Below are 19,876 nucleotides of genomic sequence, written 5' to 3'. Positions count from 1 at the left end.
CTGTCAGTATTACATATTGCACCTTTAAATCTTTTACTATAACATGATTGGATATTATGTTTAAGAAGGACTGTTTAATGATTATTTTCATCCTCAATTATTCTGTTGATTAAGGTGATGCCTTCATTTCTTTTGTGCAACCAGCAGTTCAAAAGAAATTTAGTTTAAAATGATATTAAACAAAAGCAGCAAATCTGTACATTTGGAAAGCAGTGAGTGTTAATTAAATAGTTTGATCCACTAATCAACTTACCATTTCAGAACTATGTAGAAGTCTATAAAGAGGCAGCAGCGAGGGCTTATTAGATACCCAAAATGACTCTCTTCAGGTGTAAACAAACACACTTTTAACTCAACTTCAGACCCAAATGTTTTATCAAATTTAGCTTTTTTTTGGTTCAGCAATCAATCCATCTTCCGAGGCGGATCTATTCAACACCACATTTTTGACGAACAATCTGTCTTTAAACACTTGTTTGTTTTAGCAGGGATTTTACAGAATACTTTTAATATCGATCCTAGTCTTATCTGTTGGCTGGTGAACTTTTTAACTGACAGGTCTCAACGCGTGAGAGTGAATAGCATCTTATCCGATGTTCTCTTTTCCTCCACTGGTTCCCCCCAGGGCTGTGTCCTCTCCGTGATCTTATTTATTTTATATACAAATGCATGCAAAAGCCAGCACACCAGGCGTCACATCATTAAGTTCGCTGACGACTCGGTAATAGTGTTGCTGCTGACGCACAACGACCCTGAGTATGGCGCTACCTTAACTGATTTTACAGAGTGGTGCAAATCGTCTTTTATGAACATTAACGCGGAAAAAACTAAAGAAATGCTGATTGACTTTAGGAAGAATCCCCCCACCCTCTCTCCCACCCTTATTAACGATCAAGCTATCGAAGTAGTGAAGCAATATAAATACCTTGGTATTATAATAGACGACAAACTCACCTTCGAACCTCAAGTTGACGCTGTATGTAAAAAGTCACACCAGCGCATGTTTTTGTATCGTAAACTTCGCAATTTTAATGTTGATAAGACTTTTATGAGGATGTTGTTTTATTGAAACTATTCTCTCTTTTGCCTTTGTGAGCTGGTTTGGGTCCCTCACTCTTAAAAACTGCTTGCTGCACAACGAATTGCCCCTCGGGGATAATAAAGACTCCTTGACCTTGACCTTGTTTTTCCCTGTTGGATCACATTCCCTTTTTGATGTGTCTGATAAACCTGAGAGAGAAGATACAATTTGGCAGAGACATATGGGAAAAATCTAAGATTTCTTTTGATAAACATCTGCTGGCTTGCCAATATGAAAAGGGATTTTGAAGAGGAATCTGTCCAAGATCTTGATTGTGGAAGGAAATTAATTTCTGTTGAGAGAATAGTGCCTATGACTCAAAATAAAACAAATAATGTATCAGCAGAAAGGTGACCCAAGCAGTTTTGTTATGAATTTTGTTTTGGGGTGGCCTCTAGCTCACCCAGTAAGAGCGTTCGCCCCATGTTGGCTGAGTCCTGCAGCGGCCCGGGTTCAAATCCGACCTGCGGCCCTTTGCTGCGTGTCATCCCCCATCTCTCTCCCCCTTTCACATCTATCCACTGTCACTACAATAAAGGGAAAAAGCCCCAAAGAAATAATAAAAATAAAAAAATAAAGTTTGTTTCAATTGTTCCAACTTAACTCTTCAGTGCAGTCATCTACTTCTCTTCATTCTAAAGGTCAAACAGGGTTTTTATCAGCAGTTTGGTATTGGCTGCAGGCAGAATAAGCCACCTCCTTTTGTGGTTTATGTAGGTTAAGCAGAGGAGACCCTTCTCCAACGTCCCCATGTGAACCCTAAACAACCCCAATGAACCCTCTATACCCTCACTGATTGGCTGGTGACCAGCCAGCAGTATCCAATTAGAGATCATCTTGGCGCAATGATTTCTGATCCCTCCCTTGCTGCCTCTCGACCCCTCCCAGTTCAACTACATGGACTCTGAAGGTATCGATTAAGTGTGTGAGCTCCTGCATTGCTTCATTTTCTTCTTGTTTTCTTTGTTAAACTGTGCTCGGATGCTGCAGGCCAAAGGGAGCACAGGGGGGCGGGGATTAGATATGACACGCAGCTGGGATTGGCCCGAGGGTTTACCTGTTTAAAAATATCCTGTGAAGCGAGTCAATGCAGGTCAGCATTGTTCACTGATCCAGGTCACTAATTTGTGCGAGGCGCCTAGGCCAATGCATTAACTGCCGGCTTATCCTGAGTAAACTTGTGCGTGTTGTAGGTATTTACAGCTTCAAAGACAGAATTAGCCTTTCTGAGCAGTCAGAGGTCCAAATTAGAATCAGCAAGCTGCAGGTGTGAGGAATATGTTACAGGTCAGATACTGTGGCCATATTTACATGAACTCTGAGATATGCTTATTCGATTTTGTGTTGTTTGACATTATGCAAACCAAGCATATACTGCACATTGAACAAGAAATATAAAATGTATATTTCTGCCTCTGAACTGAAACATAAGTAACACAGTGTGGTGTTTTAATGTTTTTATTCATATTAATGGTTGGGTGTGCCCGTCAGTGCTAAAATGATTGCTCGATTAGTCTAATAATTAGTTGATCAATAACAACTTCTAGCTGCTCTAACACACATTGGGTGAATATTTGAGTATTTTGCAAATGCAGTGTGTATTTGAACAGTATGTGTGTCATGACTTAATTGGTTAACTGCCTCCCTCCTCATCACCAGCCTTCAGTATTGTGTAATTCTGTTACACAAGCGAGGGGATGTGATGCAGATCTCCTTAGTCTGTAAGCCAGTCCAACATTAAAAGCAAGATGTTATACAATATCCATTTTCAGAGCCACAAATTAAAGGGCTATTATTCTTGCGAATGACCTGCTTTTGGGAAACGGGAGGTGTGCTGTCAGTTGACGTCGGTGTAGTGCATCATCAGACTGTTAGTGAGTTTTTTAAAGGAGACTGATCCGTTGTTAGTGGTTGTAAATTAAAGGAAAATAGCTCCATCTCAAGCTAAATGAATCTACTGAAATTAGTTTATTTATTGTTAACTTTCTGGCACCATAGCTTTTGATAAAATGTACGTTAACATCATGCCAGTGTTGGCGTGTTCAGCAGTGCTTATTTACTCCTTTTGATGTGAAGGTGAGGTACAAGGGAAAGGCTTTTGAAAACGCAACAGCTATGGTCATACTTCTTTAATTCAAATTATAAACTCAAACCACCGTTCAGTCTTTCATGCTGTAATTCATCAGAGCTCATTTAAAAAAACTCTAAGCATATCTGAGATTAATTTAATCAAAATGTACAGATCATGCCAAATCAGGCTTTTTAGGAAAGTTTTACTTGATGCAGTTCATTTTCTTGGTTCTTTAATGCCCCCTCTCTCTCTATTTGTTTCCTCGTGTGTGTGTGTGTGTGTGTGTGTGTGTGTGTAAGGCTGTGTGTGTGTGTACGTAAGGCTGTGTGTGTGTGTACGTACTTAAGGCTGTGTGTGTGTACGTACTTAAGGCTGTGTGTGTGTACGTACTTAAGGCTAATCTAAGGGTTAAGGTTAGAATTAGGTTAACATAAGGAGCAAAGGCAAGCATATCAGTGAAGGCCCTTATAAGGATGGAGGTACAAATGGTGTGTGAGAAGTGGAGTAGAAAAAAAGGTTTGATTTTTAAACCGACTTTCAAGCTTTGAGAAAGCAAGGGGGGGGAGATGTAGTGAAACTGGAGGGTGTGTATAATGTCTTACAATGTCAAACTTTTCTTTTAGTAAGCTGAACAGTGGCATTATTAGCCAGATATTATGTAAGGCAGCTTATGCAAGCAGCTGTCTCCCCCCCTGCCCCCTACGTTTTATTTCTCGCTCTCTCTCTCTCTCTCTCTTTTACAGATTTTTCCATTTTTTTAGCTTTGTAGATTTTGAATCAGTTTTCTGGAAAAACACTTTCACATTGACAGCAGAACACATGACTGATATTTAATATTGAAGTCAGAGTTTCCCACAGGCAAATAATTTTGTTCTGGTTGGAGCGGGTGGGTTGAAGGGAAGGTGAAAGGCTGCTGCAAAACAACAATGCAGTCACAAGCTTTGGCCTTTTGTACAATTATACAATTTCTGATCAGGAGAGTTACTGTATTTTTGTACAGTTTCACAAACTGCAACATTCTTGCCGGTCCGGATATTCAATTTCATTTTCAGATTGTATTGAAACAAAGAAATGCAAAAAGCAGTTCTGTTTTGGTGTGCAGTCCAAATAAATATTATTCACACATCATTCTTACCCTATAGAAGATAGAAGTATAGTAATTAATCATTATAGTCTGTGCTCCCGCCAGTCCTGTGGCTCCTGGTGTCTGGTAAAGACCCTGATGTTAGACTACAAAGCTCAGAATGTGCAGTGAAACCCAGGGGCGTTTCTAGGACTTGAGGAGGTTCGGGGCTTAGCCCGGACCCATTTAACTAAACTGAATGCAATGCAAAATGACACATGCTTCTTCATAGCCAGTGTGTGTTTATTTTAGCTGCCCAGTTTGAAGATATTAGTTAAATAGCACCAACATTTGGCCTAATCATAACTGACCTGGCAACCCAAAGGCCAAGGTTTTGCTTCCAGATTTGTGTGGTGACTTATGATGTCTGGGGTTGTCCCCCCCCCCCCCCTCCCCAGAAAATTATGAGCATTAAACACTTCATTTCCTGCATTCTGGTGAATTGTTATGCCCCCATTTCTTTTTTCTGAATCCAAAATTATTGCAGGCAATGGATGGCATTATATTAAGTTCATAGTGAATGTCCACCTTCAGGTAGTTAAAAAGGTTGTAAGTTAAAAAGTGGAAGAAACCGAAAGAAGAGTCTAACCTACATTCTGGACTATCATGTTCTGTATGTTATGTAACTGTTATTTTACAGCCTGAAGGCCTGACATGATGGCCTGATTTCCTAGTGTATAAAGTTACATAAATCCTGATAAATCAAGTACTTTTTGGCAGGATGTGACTTCCAAGTTATGTAGGCTATTAACAAGCTGTGCAGGATGTCTGCCGGAGTTTAATGTGACCAACATTTGACTGTGTATAATGTTACTTTTAGGGAATGTTTTTTTAACAAGACACATTCTTCACAGTGGCCTTAAAGTTTCTATGTTTCTTTTACAAATACAAAACCTATTTTATCAACATATAATATATGGTAATGCACCCTGTAGTACAACAGCAAAACGTTTTTCATGCATTTTAAATGTAAAGTTATTGTAAGTTTATCAACTGAATGTACTGCGTAGCATCTAATTTGGTACCGGTAATGTTTTTGGCAGTGTGACATCTTTATGACAGATTTTTCCATGTCAGTACTTGGAAAGTTACTCTGTTTGGCTTTAAATGGCAATCTTAGACATAGGTGCACACAAATTATGTTCACAAGTAATGGGCACACATAAAGGCCTCCAAGCCAAAATCTGCAGCCAACACTTTCCTGGCATGTCATTTTAATTACTTTTTTTAAAGAGTTCTCATAACCCGGTTAACAGACCTAGGGAACTCCTTCAGTAACCGGGGTATTCCTCCATATATACACCTTAACCAGGGTATCCAATCCAATCCATTTTATTTATATAGCACATTTAAAAAAACAAAGGTTTACAAAGTGCTGGACAAGAAGTAAAACATAAAAAAACACATAGAAACACATAGAACACATAAAACAACATAAGACCATACAGTTCTTCTCATGCTGGGTTAAAAGCCAGGGAATACAAGTGAGAAGACGTAATTTAAAGTATTCGAGGGTCTGGGCCAATTTGACCTGTGGAGGTAGCTCATTCCACAGTTTAGGCGCTGCGGCTGAAAAAGCGCGGTCGCCCCTGGTTTTTAACCTGGTTTTTGGAGCGACCAGCTGAAGTTGATCAGTATACCTAAGTGACCGTGAGGGGGTGTAAACTTGTAAGAGGTCTGAGTTGTAGCGAGGTGCCAGCCCATTCAGTGATTTAAAAACAAACAATAAGATCTTAAAATGTATTCTAAAATGGACCGGGAGCCAAAGTAGCGAGGCCAGGACTGGTGTCCGGAACTCGCAAGCATGAACACATAACACATGTGTTCATGCTTGCGAGTTCCGAGCAGCCGAGTTTTGTACTAACTGTAAGCGTGAGAGAGAAGTTTGGTTAACGCCAATGTAAAGTGCTTTACGGTAGTCTAAACGAGTTGAAATAAAAGCATGAATCACATGCTCAAAGTGCTTACGAGATAAAACGGTTTAATTTTAGATAAAAGCCTCAAGTGATAGAAACTGGATTTAACAACATTATTTATCTGTTTATCAAGTTTAAAACCATTGTCTATTTTGACACCCAGATTTGTGTCTATGGGTTTCACATATTGTTGCAGGCAGCCCAGGTCAACGGGAAGGATATCATCGGCCTGACTGGGTCCAAACACAATGACCTCAGTTTTTTTCTTCATGGTATGATCAGGTTAAGCGTCTGCACATGCTTAAACTGCCCCTCCCCACGTAAGCGGAGTCGTAGTCGTTGCTATGATACCATACAACAAAACAGCGATCGGCAGCAAAGCGCCTGCGGTCCATCTGTTTTACTAAACCCGTAGAGGCATCAGCTAACACCAGGAGATGGCAAAATAGATTGTCCATCTCCGGGGCTGTCAACATTGTGTCTCGGCAAAGAAGTGGAGGGACCGAGCAGCCCCCGCTGCAGGCGCTGGCTAACGTTAAAATTAGTTAGCTAACGCAGTTATCTTGCTAATTTCAACCCTACACTGTGTAGAATAATATTCTTAGTATTTGGAGATAAATATAATAAGAATGTAAAAGGTTTCCATAAGAGACCAAGTGTGTTTTGGTGTATGCTTATTTAGCTTAAGGCATAACTATAAGATAGTTAGGGTCACAGTGGCCTCGAGCAAAGTACATAGAATAATAAGTGAAACAGGAGCAGAATGTACCTCTTCGCGTGAGAGCAAATGAAGACGAGACATAATACAGGGGCCCCCACCCTGGCGGGTGTTGTATGAAGATAGCATTCCCGGTGCGGAAGAAGAAGAGGGGGCCCAAGAAAGAAAGCATAAGAGACGAGGGGAAGAATAGATCGGGGATCACGAGGTCTGACAGTCTAGATGGATCGTCTCTGGCTTTTTGTCTGTTGCTAGGGAAACTTAGTCTCTGCGTGCCTTGTGATCCCACAGATCTGTGTATTGAAACTCTGATGCTTGACTAATTAAACAAATGTATTTTACTTTATCTTTTCGTCTTATTTGGCTCTTCCTTAGGATCAATGTAATTCCAATTTAACGAATGCACGGGGATATATAGGTCTTTTATTTGGAGTCAGACACATTGTCCCAAAAGGGGGACACAGAGGAGGAAAACCACAACAACTGGTTAAAGATAACATAATGAGCTGAACAAGTTGTCAGTCATCTCACTGTGCTTTCTTACGCTGTGACAAAGGTGTGTAAATAAAACATTAAGTTGTTAAATATTACTAATTTAGTGGCCAATCTGTGTAATTTTGACATAAGTCAGCTAGAAGAAAAAGCCAGTTGTGCGTTGGCCGAGCACCACCTACTTTACCGGAGGTAGAGTTACTCCTGTCATTCTTCCCATTCTTCCTCGCTCATGTATATAGGGAGAACTGGCATAACTTAACCCTTACCCCGGAGTGTCGTGCTTTCTGATGCTTGTGGGCTTTTCAAGGAACCAACCAGCAGAGGGGTAACACCCCACGCCCCACCCAAGACTGAAGTATCTTAACAACTATTCAGTGGATTGCCACAGCATTTGAACAGACATTCATGGTCCCCAGAGGATGAATCCCAATGACTTTGGGGATTGCATGACTGACGTCAAGTTTAAATTTGTCAAATACATTTGTTTATGACCAAATTCCTACAAAACATCACTCCCATGAACCTCACCTGTACTTTGTGTTTTGTGCTTAGCGATGGTAGCACACTCAATTAAGTTGGTGAACATTTTGACTAGAGAAAGATGTAGAATGCACGCCCAGCAGGACAACAGACTTTTCCTCTGTGCGCTCCGCTTCTCGTCACCGGGGGGCGCGTGTTGACGCCGCTTGAGTGACACGCGAGTGCTCGCTCCAAACCACTTCTACACCTCTGCACCACTTATGAGGCTACTCTTTTAATGTGTTTCTTAATCAGTTGCATGTTTTCATACAAAAGGAGCTTTACACAACCTTATCAAAGATGAAAATGTGATGACTTCGTCGTGTTATAGCCTACATTTTATGTAGTCTTGATTTGGGTGGTCATTTAGATTTAAAAGAGTTGCAAATCTAGTTATGTATTCAAGTAAATTGTATCACATCTATGGAAGAGGATTAGGGCCACATATGAAAAATGTATTTGAGTTCAGAGTATAAAGTCAGGATTGTGTTTGTGACTTTAATCCCAGAATTCAGAACTCAATAAAAAAATGTGGCCCTAATCCTCTTCCGTACACATCACAGTCAACTTTAATCAAATAAAACAATATCTAACTGGTTTTCTTTTGTGGGTAAACATTTTTTTTTTTTTTTCAATCATTTGTTGAAACACTTTTAGGGTTCTAATGACCTCCTGCAGTCGTGAATAACAACTCCCATCTCCAGAAAATAACAGCATTGGTAATTTATTAATGCATTGTTTTTATAAATTATATAGTGGAAGGAGGTCGTGTAGGATGTTGCAAAGCAGCAGAAACCACGGGTCACGTCCTGTCATCTACCAACAGTAAATATTGGGGGGGGTTAGCTTTCCTTAACCCATGGTAAAAACAATTTTGTCTTGATGAGGATCAGTGCTGCAGCAATGAGGAGGCCCTCCACACAGTCCTTGAACTGATTTGAGGTGGTTTCGCAGGAAAATGAGCTGTAGTTTTATTTCACTGCCTTGAACATGAGTGGAATAAAATGAGATGCAATGAAAGCATGATGATTTTTTTGCTCTCAAACTTGCTGCTATCATCTAAACTACACTGCAGAATTCTACTTAACGCAATGCTGTCGTAAGTATTCTGTTACAAAGCTTTCACAAATTTGCACTTTCCCTTTCGAGATGTTTCTACACTCTATGTCCTTGGTTACTGGTTCTCAGTCCATGAAGTCTAGCTGGGTTAGATTTATGAGGCTTGTAAAACCACCCTGTCGTGCCAATAAGTCAACTTGGCCAGGTCTACCTGTTATGTAACATTATGCAAGGTGAGCTGGCAGGTGATCAAGAGTAAACCTCGCTGTGATACTGTGCGTCTGGGCTCATCTGAGTGGGAGTGCATAATATTCAAAGCCTTTGTTTTTAACCAAGCGAGACAACAAAGGTGATCGTTGTTTACTTTGGTAGATGTAGGCCATGTTTCACTATAGCTCGGAGGCCTTGGTGAATTCATCTGATTTATATATTTTGCTTGTTTGAAAAATGATTTGAATAAGTCTTTTGTTTTCTAAATTGCTCAGTTGATTATGACATGATATTTTTGTGTTCCGTTGTAACAATTTAAATTATGACTCTTGTTCTACATAACAGAATTATAGAGCTATAAAACAAAACCGGATAAAAACTTTGCTTTTACCGAACCACAGCTGATAATGACGGCAGCAGTCTGTGGTTACAGTTTGGTAGTTTCACTAGCCTGTGAATAATGCAAGTGTAATTTTCCTGCTGCTGAGAGATGAAGCTTTAAAAGCATCCCAGATACTCTTGAGAGCCTCTCTCTGTGGTACATTTCCTTCTGTCCATCTGCTCTGCAGCTCTCTCTCATCTGAAGGTCATGGTCTTTGTTACATCACTTACAAAAAGGACCTTTAATACGCTCCGGTCTTTACCTATAGAGCAGCAGAAGATGCGTTACATTACCTCAGAAGATCTGTAGAGCAGATCTGTATTTCTAAAAATGAAATTTGTATGATACTACGTACTTCTTGATTTGTTTTTAATGCATACATTTCAGTGATGTCTTGTGGCCATTTATTTTGTCCCTGTGAGTATCTGCAGCAGGGGATTGTTGCTATTTTTCCCAGACAGAAAAGTAAAAATTGCAGACTGAAGTACCTCCTGTATGTTGGGGAAACTCAAAAGTCCTATAACAATTTTACCCTGTATGAATACATGGTGGATTGGGACATAAAGGTGAGAGGAATTCTTAAACAAATTCAATTTCTATTGCACGACTTCACTGGTTACATATCCTAAAAAATGAGTATCATTAGTGATGACACAAAGACAGGAAGGACGTGTGTATTAAAGGAGAATTCCGGCCGATTTTTACCTGAATCTTGATCGCTATATATCTCCGAGCTCTGGACGTAGCTGCAGCAACTCCAGTTTGCTAGCACCGATTTTTGCTCGTTTTTTTTTCCTATCGACAGTACTCTGAGTTATAAAACGATCAAGATTCAGGTACAAATCGGCCAGAATTCTCCTTTAATGATGCCGTGGGGACAGAAATGTGTAAACGTTGGGGGACTCATCTTTCATCAGGGGACAAAATGCTGTATGGTCCCCATAATGTTATATTAGGAATTATGACAAGGTTAAGGTCAGGATGAATGGTGGCGATGAGGCAGTATAGATTCCTGTAAAAACCTTCTTTTTTGGAAAGTTTTATAAACACATTTTGAATATCCTGAGTCCTCCAATAAAGTTCTCTAAACTTTGTTCTTTTTTCTCTTTGCGTAACACTCAGTTATGCTCAGAGGTATCTGCCACAGCTGATTTCACTCCAGTATAGTATCCAATTTTGCACTGGAACTGACACACAAGGATTGTAATACGCGTTGGCTATTTTAGTCCATGTGAGTGTATTTTGTTACTTTGTGCTGTTAGTTTCAGAGCATCCAATCCCCTGACAGGTATTTTTTCTGCTCTTTGCCAAACCGTTTCCAATGATGGCTTCTCAGATGGTTCTGTGTAATCTGGCGTGTCAGGTTATGCAAACTTACCCTGTACTATGATACTGTGTAGAGAGCTTTGGAGTGAGGATAAAGCAAAATTAGCAAACTAGATTACAAACAAATTGGAGTTTCCCCCTTCCTGTTGTCTTTTTCTCATGAGAAAAGCTTAAAACTGTCTGTGTGTGGTGACAGATGGCAGAGAAGGAACGGACACAAGTCATATTACTGTACAGTCCCTGACAAAAGTCTTGTTGCTTATCTATTTTGTAGAAACACCTGCTATTAACCTGACTTTTAATTAATCAATTGGTGTTAGAAATAGCTCATATGAAAAGCTAAAACCCTTCCAAATTATGTTTAATGCACTGAAATAAATTAGTTTCACTGAAAAAAGATTTATCATTTAATCAAGACAGGTAAAATTTTGGCAAGACAAAAGTTTTGTCGCCTATACAGAAATTGAACAAATTTACTGCAAATACAAAAATATGTCAGCAAATTAAGTAATGGTGCTGTGAGATCCAAATTTAATATCTTGTATGACTTCCATGAGCTTGAAGGACTGCATCCATGCGGATTGGCAAGGATTCATACAATTTATTGATGAAGTCATCAGGAATAGCAAAGAAAGCAGTCTTGCATGCCTCCCAGAGTTCATCAATATTCTTTGGTTTCGTCTTCCATGCTTCCTCTTTCATCCTACCCCACATATGCTCAATGATGTTCATGTCTGGTGACTGGGCTGGCCAATCCTGGAGCATCTTGATCTTCTTCGCCTTGAGGAACTTTGATGTGGAGATGGAAGTATGCGATGGAGCACCATCCTGCTGCAGAATTTGGCCTCTTTTATGGTTGGGAATATAAGAGGTAGCTAAGATTTATTGGTATTTTAGACTATTGATGTTGCCTTCCACCCTGCAGATCTCTCGCACACCCCCATACTGGATGTAACCCCAGACCATGATTTTTCCGCCACCAAACTTCACTGTTTTCTGGGTGAATCTCGGGCTTCAGTAGGTCTCCTGCAATATTTGCGGCGACTGTGTACACCACAGTCGCCGCAGATTCAACAGAAGATTCATCTGAAAAATCCACCTTCTTCCACTTTTCCAGGGTCCATCCTTATAGCAGGCTGCCACACGGTTTTTCAATTGTCTTTTGTTTAGTGCTGGCTTCTGGGCACTGATTTGACCATGGAGGCCATTTCGAGACAGAATCTGACAAACTGTTCTGGTTGACACAGGGACTTCAGGTGACCAGGTCTTGTGGAGCTCTGCTGCAGTGGAAAATGGGCTGGCCTTGGATTTTCGAGCCAACAAACGGTCCTCTCGAGCAGTTGTCTTGCAGGGTCTGCCTGACCTGGGCTTGTCAAAAACGTCTCCAGTGTCTTCAAATGTTTTTTTTATCCTCTGTACTTGACGCTGAGACACATTGAAGGTGTCTGCCACATCAGCAGTGGATCTGGTCTTCAGCCTCTTGATAATCAAAACTTTAGTCTCAGGGTGAATCTTAGGCATGTTTGCAGAGGTCTAGTTGCAGTTGATGTGAAGGTCTAGTGTACTGGGGTTGTTTTTATACACACCTGAGACCTAATTGATCCATTATTAGTCACAGGTGAAGCTCATATGACAAGGCGACAACACTTATGTCTTTGCAAAAATTGACTCAATGGGCTTTACCAAGCTGTGAATATTAGAATACTTTTTGACAGTTTCGTTTTGCACTGAAACATTATTACAGAAGCTGTTGGGATTAAAATGAGCCATTTCTTGTAAAAACATCTTGATTAGAAATATATTTCAGCGGCACTTCAGGTCAATTTATACACAAGCGACAAGACTTTTGTCAGGGACTGTATATCTAAAATCCATTTATTCTGTGGGTCTGTGTGTATGTCTGTAATTGTTCATCTATTCATTGACACCTGTAGTCTTTGTTTCAGGTGTGTAGTGCGGCCATGCATCGGTAGCAGCAGCCTGTAGGCCAGGATGTCTGTTGAAGAGGAGGAGTGGCTGAATGGAAGGAAGAGGGAGAGCGAGATCTGCTATATCACTGATGAAGACAAAGACAACGATGGAGATGATGAGGACGAGTGGATACACCCGTATGGTGAGTCATAATGGTAGATTATGGCCCGATTTGGTTCTTTAAAGCTGCAGACACACTGACCAGATGGCCGACCCTCGGCAGAATAGGCAGTTGGACTGATCAGTCTCCGACGGCCCCTCGGATGTACAACGGCCCAGAACACACCGAACAGACTCAAGTCACTGACCTCGCCAGATTGTCCGACGGCCGATTATGGGCTCGATGTGTAGTAGGCTTAAGTGTTAGGTTCCCATGCTCATGGAAAACCTGGAAAAGTCATGGGATTTCAAAATCTAATTTTCCAGGCCTGGAAAATTCATGGATTTGTTGTGTTTAATGACATTAATCTTCCGTGGATAACCTGTAACATAACGGCAAGTTTATTTTCTGTATCTGTTAACGTAATTTAGCGTTGATGCGTGTCGTTTTGTTTATCATCAGGTACAGTACGTTTCTTCAGTTTTCTCCCCACATTCCGTCTCTCCCTCCATCTATGCCAGCTAGCTGAAGCAGTGTTTCCTCTGTTGATTGGCAAGTGGCGGTCCGCCACGGTTAGATTTCTCCTGCCACGGTATCAGAAATGTACAAAAAGCCGTCTATCAGCAGTGATCGTTAGAGAGCACGTCAGAGAATAGCGTGGACACGCGCTTCACAACGCGAGTGGGCACGCGTGCCACTCGGAGAAAAGGGAGAAAGAAAAAAGAGACAGGCATGAGACATGTGTGCATCCTTGAGAACTGTAAGTCGTATAACTTATATTGTCAGTTCATTAGTCTATAGTTCTTGCACATTTTTAGTTTCACCTTCACCTGCTAGCTAAATTGCACGTGGCTGTTGATTCAATACAACCCCCTTGCTCACGTTTGTATTTTAGGTGCATTATTTACATGCTGAAGCAGTTACACTGCATTAAGATACTGGAAGTGCCGGAATTCCATAACTACTAGAACTGCCATGAGCGGTCAGTTTGACCGCCAGATTCCAAACTCTATAATCTCTCATGATAAATACCCAATTGCGATATTAATGCATGTATTGTCTTAGGATATCTTTAGAACAACGTAATAACACCGACATGTACATTTTAACGATTTTAATTATACTTTTGAGTAGTAGCCTAATACGTGTTTCAATAATTCATATCATGGCATAGTAGGCTAAACAGTGATTATTTCATACATTCATGTCCCGAAACATTTTGGGGGCAATTCATTCAACATAATTCACAGCCAAATAACAATTAAAAGTATGTTATTTGAACATTTATAACCTAACCTAACCTGGCACTGCCTCCGTTTTGGTGTCTGCTGTGGTGCGCAGCGCTGCTCGGACCATGCGCCGCTGCCCTTTTTTCCTCCATAAACTCTGCTCTCAGCTACTCTGCCAGTAGCTGCATGAACTTCCTCCAGGACATTTTACAGCTGGTGAGGATGTGTGCAATGATTCCAGCCAGTTGTAGCATGTATAAAGTTATCTAGGTGTACCGCGCCTTTCACAGAGTAAGCGCCCGGTGCTTTTCTTCTGATTCAGAACAGAGTCCATCCACGCCGCAGTAGCCTACGTTACCGACTCTGGCTTTGCCTTTGGCCCATCGGTGATGCCCACACTTGTTACTCGAGACCGCTAGTTACGTTTCTCTGACAGAGACTATGATTATTACTAAGCAACCAAGATGCATCTTCAACCACACAAAAGATTAAAAACAAAACCGCGAAAATCCGAGCGGTCAATATGACCGTGTATGGCTGAAATAGGTAAAAGTGATTGTATTTTCTTTCACAATTTTAAATGAAAATACAGACTCTTTTAGGAAAAGTCAGGTACCAGCAGGATTGTATTTTTTTGTTTAGCAAAGTTATTACATATATAAATTTCAAAACGGTCAAAATGACCGTCCTGGCCGTTCTAGTGTTAAGCAACAGGCCACAGGGGGACCATCTAGCAGCATGTATGCTACTCAGCATTAATGGGCCACCTCTTTCTGAATTCCCCTATAACCGAGCCTTGGAGTTATTTTTCCAAAAGCCAAGAAAAATCAAATGCACACAGCAAGGCTGCCAACTTTGCCACTGAGGCAAATATGCAATTAGTTTCATTATGAATGGTTTCATACTATAGCCTATTTTGGGTTTTGGTTTCCCTATGAAGAATTTCTTGTAAAATTCATTTTGTAGACCTACAGTTCCTCAAAAATACAGTTCAATCAAAACGAAATGAAAATATGCCTCATTGTGTGTGAATAGAGGTGAATAAATATATTTGTTTGTGTTGCAGGGAAGTGTCAGTTCCCTTTAATACGTAAAACATTTGGCGGCGGGGCGCAGGACTTGGGTGGTGGGGGGGGGGGGGGTTCCGACAGATCTGCCCCCACTGCTAAAATAAATCCTAAAGGAAACACTGAGCTGAAGTTATGTTTATATAGAGTTTGAATCTGATATGTTTAAATAAATAAAATGGAGCTGTTAGAACAAACTGAACCAGTGGCTGTACTGTCTACACATGTGACCTGATAGGCTTTCCACATCAGCCTTTGGCCTTCTGTCCTCTCTCAGGACTCCTATTAAACTCTCTTGTCTCAGTTTGTATAATGAATCATCATTAGTTCTAATAGATGCTGAGTCATGTGTGTGCATAGATGTGTCTCTAGCAGTATGTTTTTGTGTAGGAGGTAAGATTTAAACTTTAGTTGGATAACTTTAATGGTGTTCGTCTTTGGACGACTTTGACCTCATTTACGAAGAGAGAAAAGATTGCGGTTTTTAGTATCGAGGAGGGGCAGTGTGATCAGAAAGCATAATGTTAACTTTTCGTCTTACATTTCATAAACACAATGTACCGTAGTAACGTTCTTCCATGCTTTTTCAGTTGATTTGCAGTAAAATAAACATCTCAGTTTCTGAAGTGATTAGGTGTCAACTACATGAGAGAGACGATGTGAGATTAACTGCAGGAATAACAATTGTCCCCATATTTAAAATCTGCTTCTTCCTTTTTCTTTAGTATTAATGCTTTTACTCCTCCACCCATAGCTGTGTCTCCCCTCTTGTACTTCTGTCTTTGTGAGCACCAACTTGAGTTTTAGACCTTTTTTAAAGAGAGGACATTTTGTCTGGTGTTCACGCCTTGAAAAGGCTGTTTAAGGGTTAGGATAAACTTTTTAAGTCAGAGTTAGGTAAGTTAGGGTAATGGTGTAGGTAATATAATTATTATTACCATTGTTATGTAAATTAGGGTCTTCACAAGTAACCACCAGGATGTCTCGCTTGCTCTCTCTTTCTGTCACCTGCTGAATTCCTAACATGCTGTGCTGCAAGCTACCTACAGAGCAACACAGACAGCAACAACCAAGTTGCATCTTCCAAATTTTTTGATTGTGTCACTTGAGGCATAAGGAATAGTTTGACATCTTGGGGAATACGCTTGTTTTCTTTCTTGCTAGACAAGAATATCAACACCACTCCCATATTTGTACAGGAAATGTAAAGCAACAGCTAGCAGCCGGTTAGCTTAGCTTAGCTTAGCTTAGCTTAGACTGGGAACAGAGTGAAACAGCTGGCATGGCTCTGTCTAACGGTTACAAAATCCACCTTTCAGCACACCTTATGCTCACTAATTAACACATTACACCTCATTTGTTAAATTTGTACAAAAATTGAGATTGGTATCGATCTTCTCATCTACGTTAACTCTCCGCCAGACAGTGAATTGCATAGTTCGAACTATTACTTTTTAATACATCAGTATTTTGGGAAATTAAAGTTGTAGCATCTGTTACAGCTAAAAGACTGGAGGCAAGGTATTAAAATAGTCAAGGATTTGCAGTACTGTCTGGTCAAACACATTTCCTTACCATTTTAGAAAAAGCAATACATTTTTAAACAACCAATTCTTTGTGCCATCACTCCATTTGGATAGATCGTGTAACTGTGGCTGTGATCACTTTGAGTGCCTTAAAGAAATAGTTGAGGATTTTGGGAAATAGTTATTCACGTTCCTTTCAGGACACTGGAAGTAGGGCATACAAGTAGCTAGCTTTCAGCTGCCTTAAAGGAACACGTCGACTTATTGGGAATTTAGCTTATTCACCGTAACCCCAAGAGTTAGACAAGTCGATACATACCCTTCTCATCTCCGTGCGTGCTGTAAGGCTGTCTGACGGCCCCAGAGGCAGCAGCCCATCACAGTACATGCAGGTGAATGGTTCAAGCAATCCTACTGCTCCCAATCAGTGACAAAATAACGCCAGCATGTTCCTATTTACATGTTGTGATTTGTAGAGTCACAGCATGTACAAAAAAACAACGTAACATGAGACACAGCCATCTTCTAACCGTAAACAAACCGGGAACTATATTCTCAGACAGGTTTGCTGCAAAGCAAATCATTCCGCCCAAGTACTATATTCTTCCGCCTGAGAATATAGTTCCCGGTTTGTTTGTTTGTTTGTTTGTTTGTTTACTTGTTGGCTGTGTCTCATGTTACATTGTTTTTTGTACACGTTGTGACTATACAAATCACAACATGTAAATAGGAACATGCTGGCGTTATTTTGTCACTTATTGGGAGCAGTAGGATTGCTGGAACCATTCACCTGCATGTACTGTGCTGGCCTGATGCCGCTGGAGCCGTCAGACAGCCTTACAGCACGCACGGAGATGAGAAGGGTATGTATCGACTTGTCTAACTCTTGGGGTTACGGTGAATAAGCTAAATTCCCAATAAGTCGGCGTGTTCCTTTTAAAAATCCATGGATCAATCAATGCTTTCTGTGACATCACAGATTGGAGAGTGGCCAGGAACATAACGTGTGAAGTTTTCCAGCCTATAGCAGGCTATGAGTCAGTGTTGGATAACCCTTTTAATGTGGCAGATTGCTTGGTTGGGCCTAGGCAGCAGAGACGTGTGTGTGTGTGTGTGTGTGTGTGTGTGTGTGTGAGAAATGATGTTGATGTACCATTAATCATTCAACAAAAAGGGTTCAGGTCCTTGTGCCTTCCTGCTTACTGCTCGGGCTTATAAAACCTTTTTACCATTAAAGTTGTGCAACACTTTGTATAACTGACCCATAAAACACAGTGAAGCAGCGAAGGTGGCAAAATCCCTAAAGGTTACAGAAGTGGGTTTAGGGCTGTGAGGTTGCCAGTGCCATTCCCGTTGGAGGTGGAAAAGTCCTGGTGGGAGAAAACAAATGATGGTGCTGCATGTGTAGCATGTTCAATAATACATTTTGTTAAACGGTTGTTATTGTGTCGTGGTATTGCAGTTGTCAGCGGTACTGCTCTAACATTTCTACATCTGTTGAGCTCAGAGGACAAAACAACAAGCAAACACTGAAGTTGTGAAATAATAATTGATCTGATGAACTTTGACAAAAACTAAAGCATTCTCTCTGGGAACCATCACCTTATCATGGTGGAGAGGTTTGTGTGTCCCTATGAACCTGAGGGCTGTGTTGTCTGGAGCTTTGTGCTCCTGGTAGGGTCTCACATGGCAAAGTGGTCTCAGGTAGGGATGTCCAGATCTGATCACGTGATCGGAAATCGGGCCCGATCACGTGGTTTCAGACTCGATCGGAATCGGACGTTACCTCCCGATCAGGACTCGGATATATATGTATATATATATTCTCATTATTTTTTAACACATCTATAGTTATGCAGTGGCACAGAGTTAGACCCTTTTGACTCCACACAGAAACAGCAACGCGTGCGGCATGACATCACTTTGTTGCAGAGACGCTATTGGTTAAATGCCAGCAAAGTAGAACATGGAAGCAGCTTGAAGCGGAAAGCACAAGTATGTCTGCGGTCTGGAGGTATTATAAAGTTGAATTATTATAGAAGTATCGGATCGGGACTCGGTATCGGTAGATACTCAAAATCAAATGACTCGGACTCGGACTTGAGGGCAAAAAAACCTGATCGGGACATCCCTAGTCTCAGGTGAGGGGCCAGACAAAGAATGGTTCAAAATCCCTATGAGTGAACGAGGAAGCGATAGAGTGACCCTGCCCGTAGGAAGCCCGGGGCCCCCGTCTGGAGCCAGGCCCAGATGGAGGGCCCGTCAGTGAGCGCCTGGTGGCCGGGTTTGCCACGGAGCCCGGCCGGGCACAGCCTGAAATACTGTGGGAGGTGCTGCGGGAGTATGGGGTGAGGGGGTCCTTTCTCAGGGCCATCCAATCTCTGTATGACCAAAGTGAGAGCTGTGTTCTCGGCAGTAAGTCGGACTCGTTTCAGGTGAGGGTTGGCCTCCGCCAGGGCTGCGCTTTGTCACCAATCCTGTTTGTAGTATTTATGGACGGGATATCGAGGCGTAGTCGGGGTGGGGAGGGGTTGCATTTCGATGGGCTGGAGATCTCATCGCTGCTTTTTGCAGATGATGTGGTCCTGATGGCATCATCGGCCTGTGACCTTCAGCACTCACTGGATCAGTTCGCAGCCGAGTGTGAAGCGGCTGGGATGAGGATCAGCACCTCTAAATCTGAGGCCATGGTTCTCAGCAGGAAACCGATGGAGTGCCTTCTCCAGGTAGGGAATGAGTCCTTACCCCAAGTGAAGGAGTTTAAATACCTTGGGGTCTTGTTCGCGAGTGAGGGGACAATGGAGCGGGAGATTGGTCGGAGAATCAGCGCAGTGGGTGCGGTATTACATTAAATTTTTTGCACTGCTGTGACGAAAAGAGAGCTGAGCCAGAAGGCAAAGCTCTCAATCTACCGGTCAGTTTTCGTTCCTACCCTCACCTATGGTCATGAAGGCTGGGTCATGACCGAAAGAACGAGATCCAAGGTACAAGCGGCCGAAATGGGTTTCCTCAGGAGGGTGGCTGGCGTCTCCCTTAGAGATAGGGTGAGAAGCTCAGTCATCCGTGAGGAGTTCGGAGTAGAG

At 41.5% G+C, this 19,876-nt stretch overlaps 1 protein-coding gene across 2 annotated transcripts in view; it reads left to right on the top strand.

Moving 5' to 3' along the window:
- LOC116040821 (helicase ARIP4-like) overlaps positions 1-19,876 on the top strand; it is a 77,167-nt gene that overhangs the window by 9,564 nt on the left and 47,727 nt on the right. For both annotated transcript variants that reach the window (XM_031286489.2, XM_031286490.2), the window contains one exon: positions 12,847-13,013. In XM_031286489.2, coding sequence (XP_031142349.1) covers positions 12,893-13,013 — 121 coding nt within the window. In that variant the 5' untranslated portion in view covers positions 12,847-12,892. The remainder of the gene's footprint in view (positions 1-12,846; positions 13,014-19,876) is intronic.

This window comes from Sander lucioperca, chromosome 12 (assembly GCF_008315115.2).
Source record: "Sander lucioperca isolate FBNREF2018 chromosome 12, SLUC_FBN_1.2, whole genome shotgun sequence".
NCBI classification, from domain to species: Eukaryota; Metazoa; Chordata; class Actinopteri; order Perciformes; family Percidae; genus Sander; species Sander lucioperca.
This window is presented reverse-complemented; position numbering and strand designations above follow the sequence as displayed.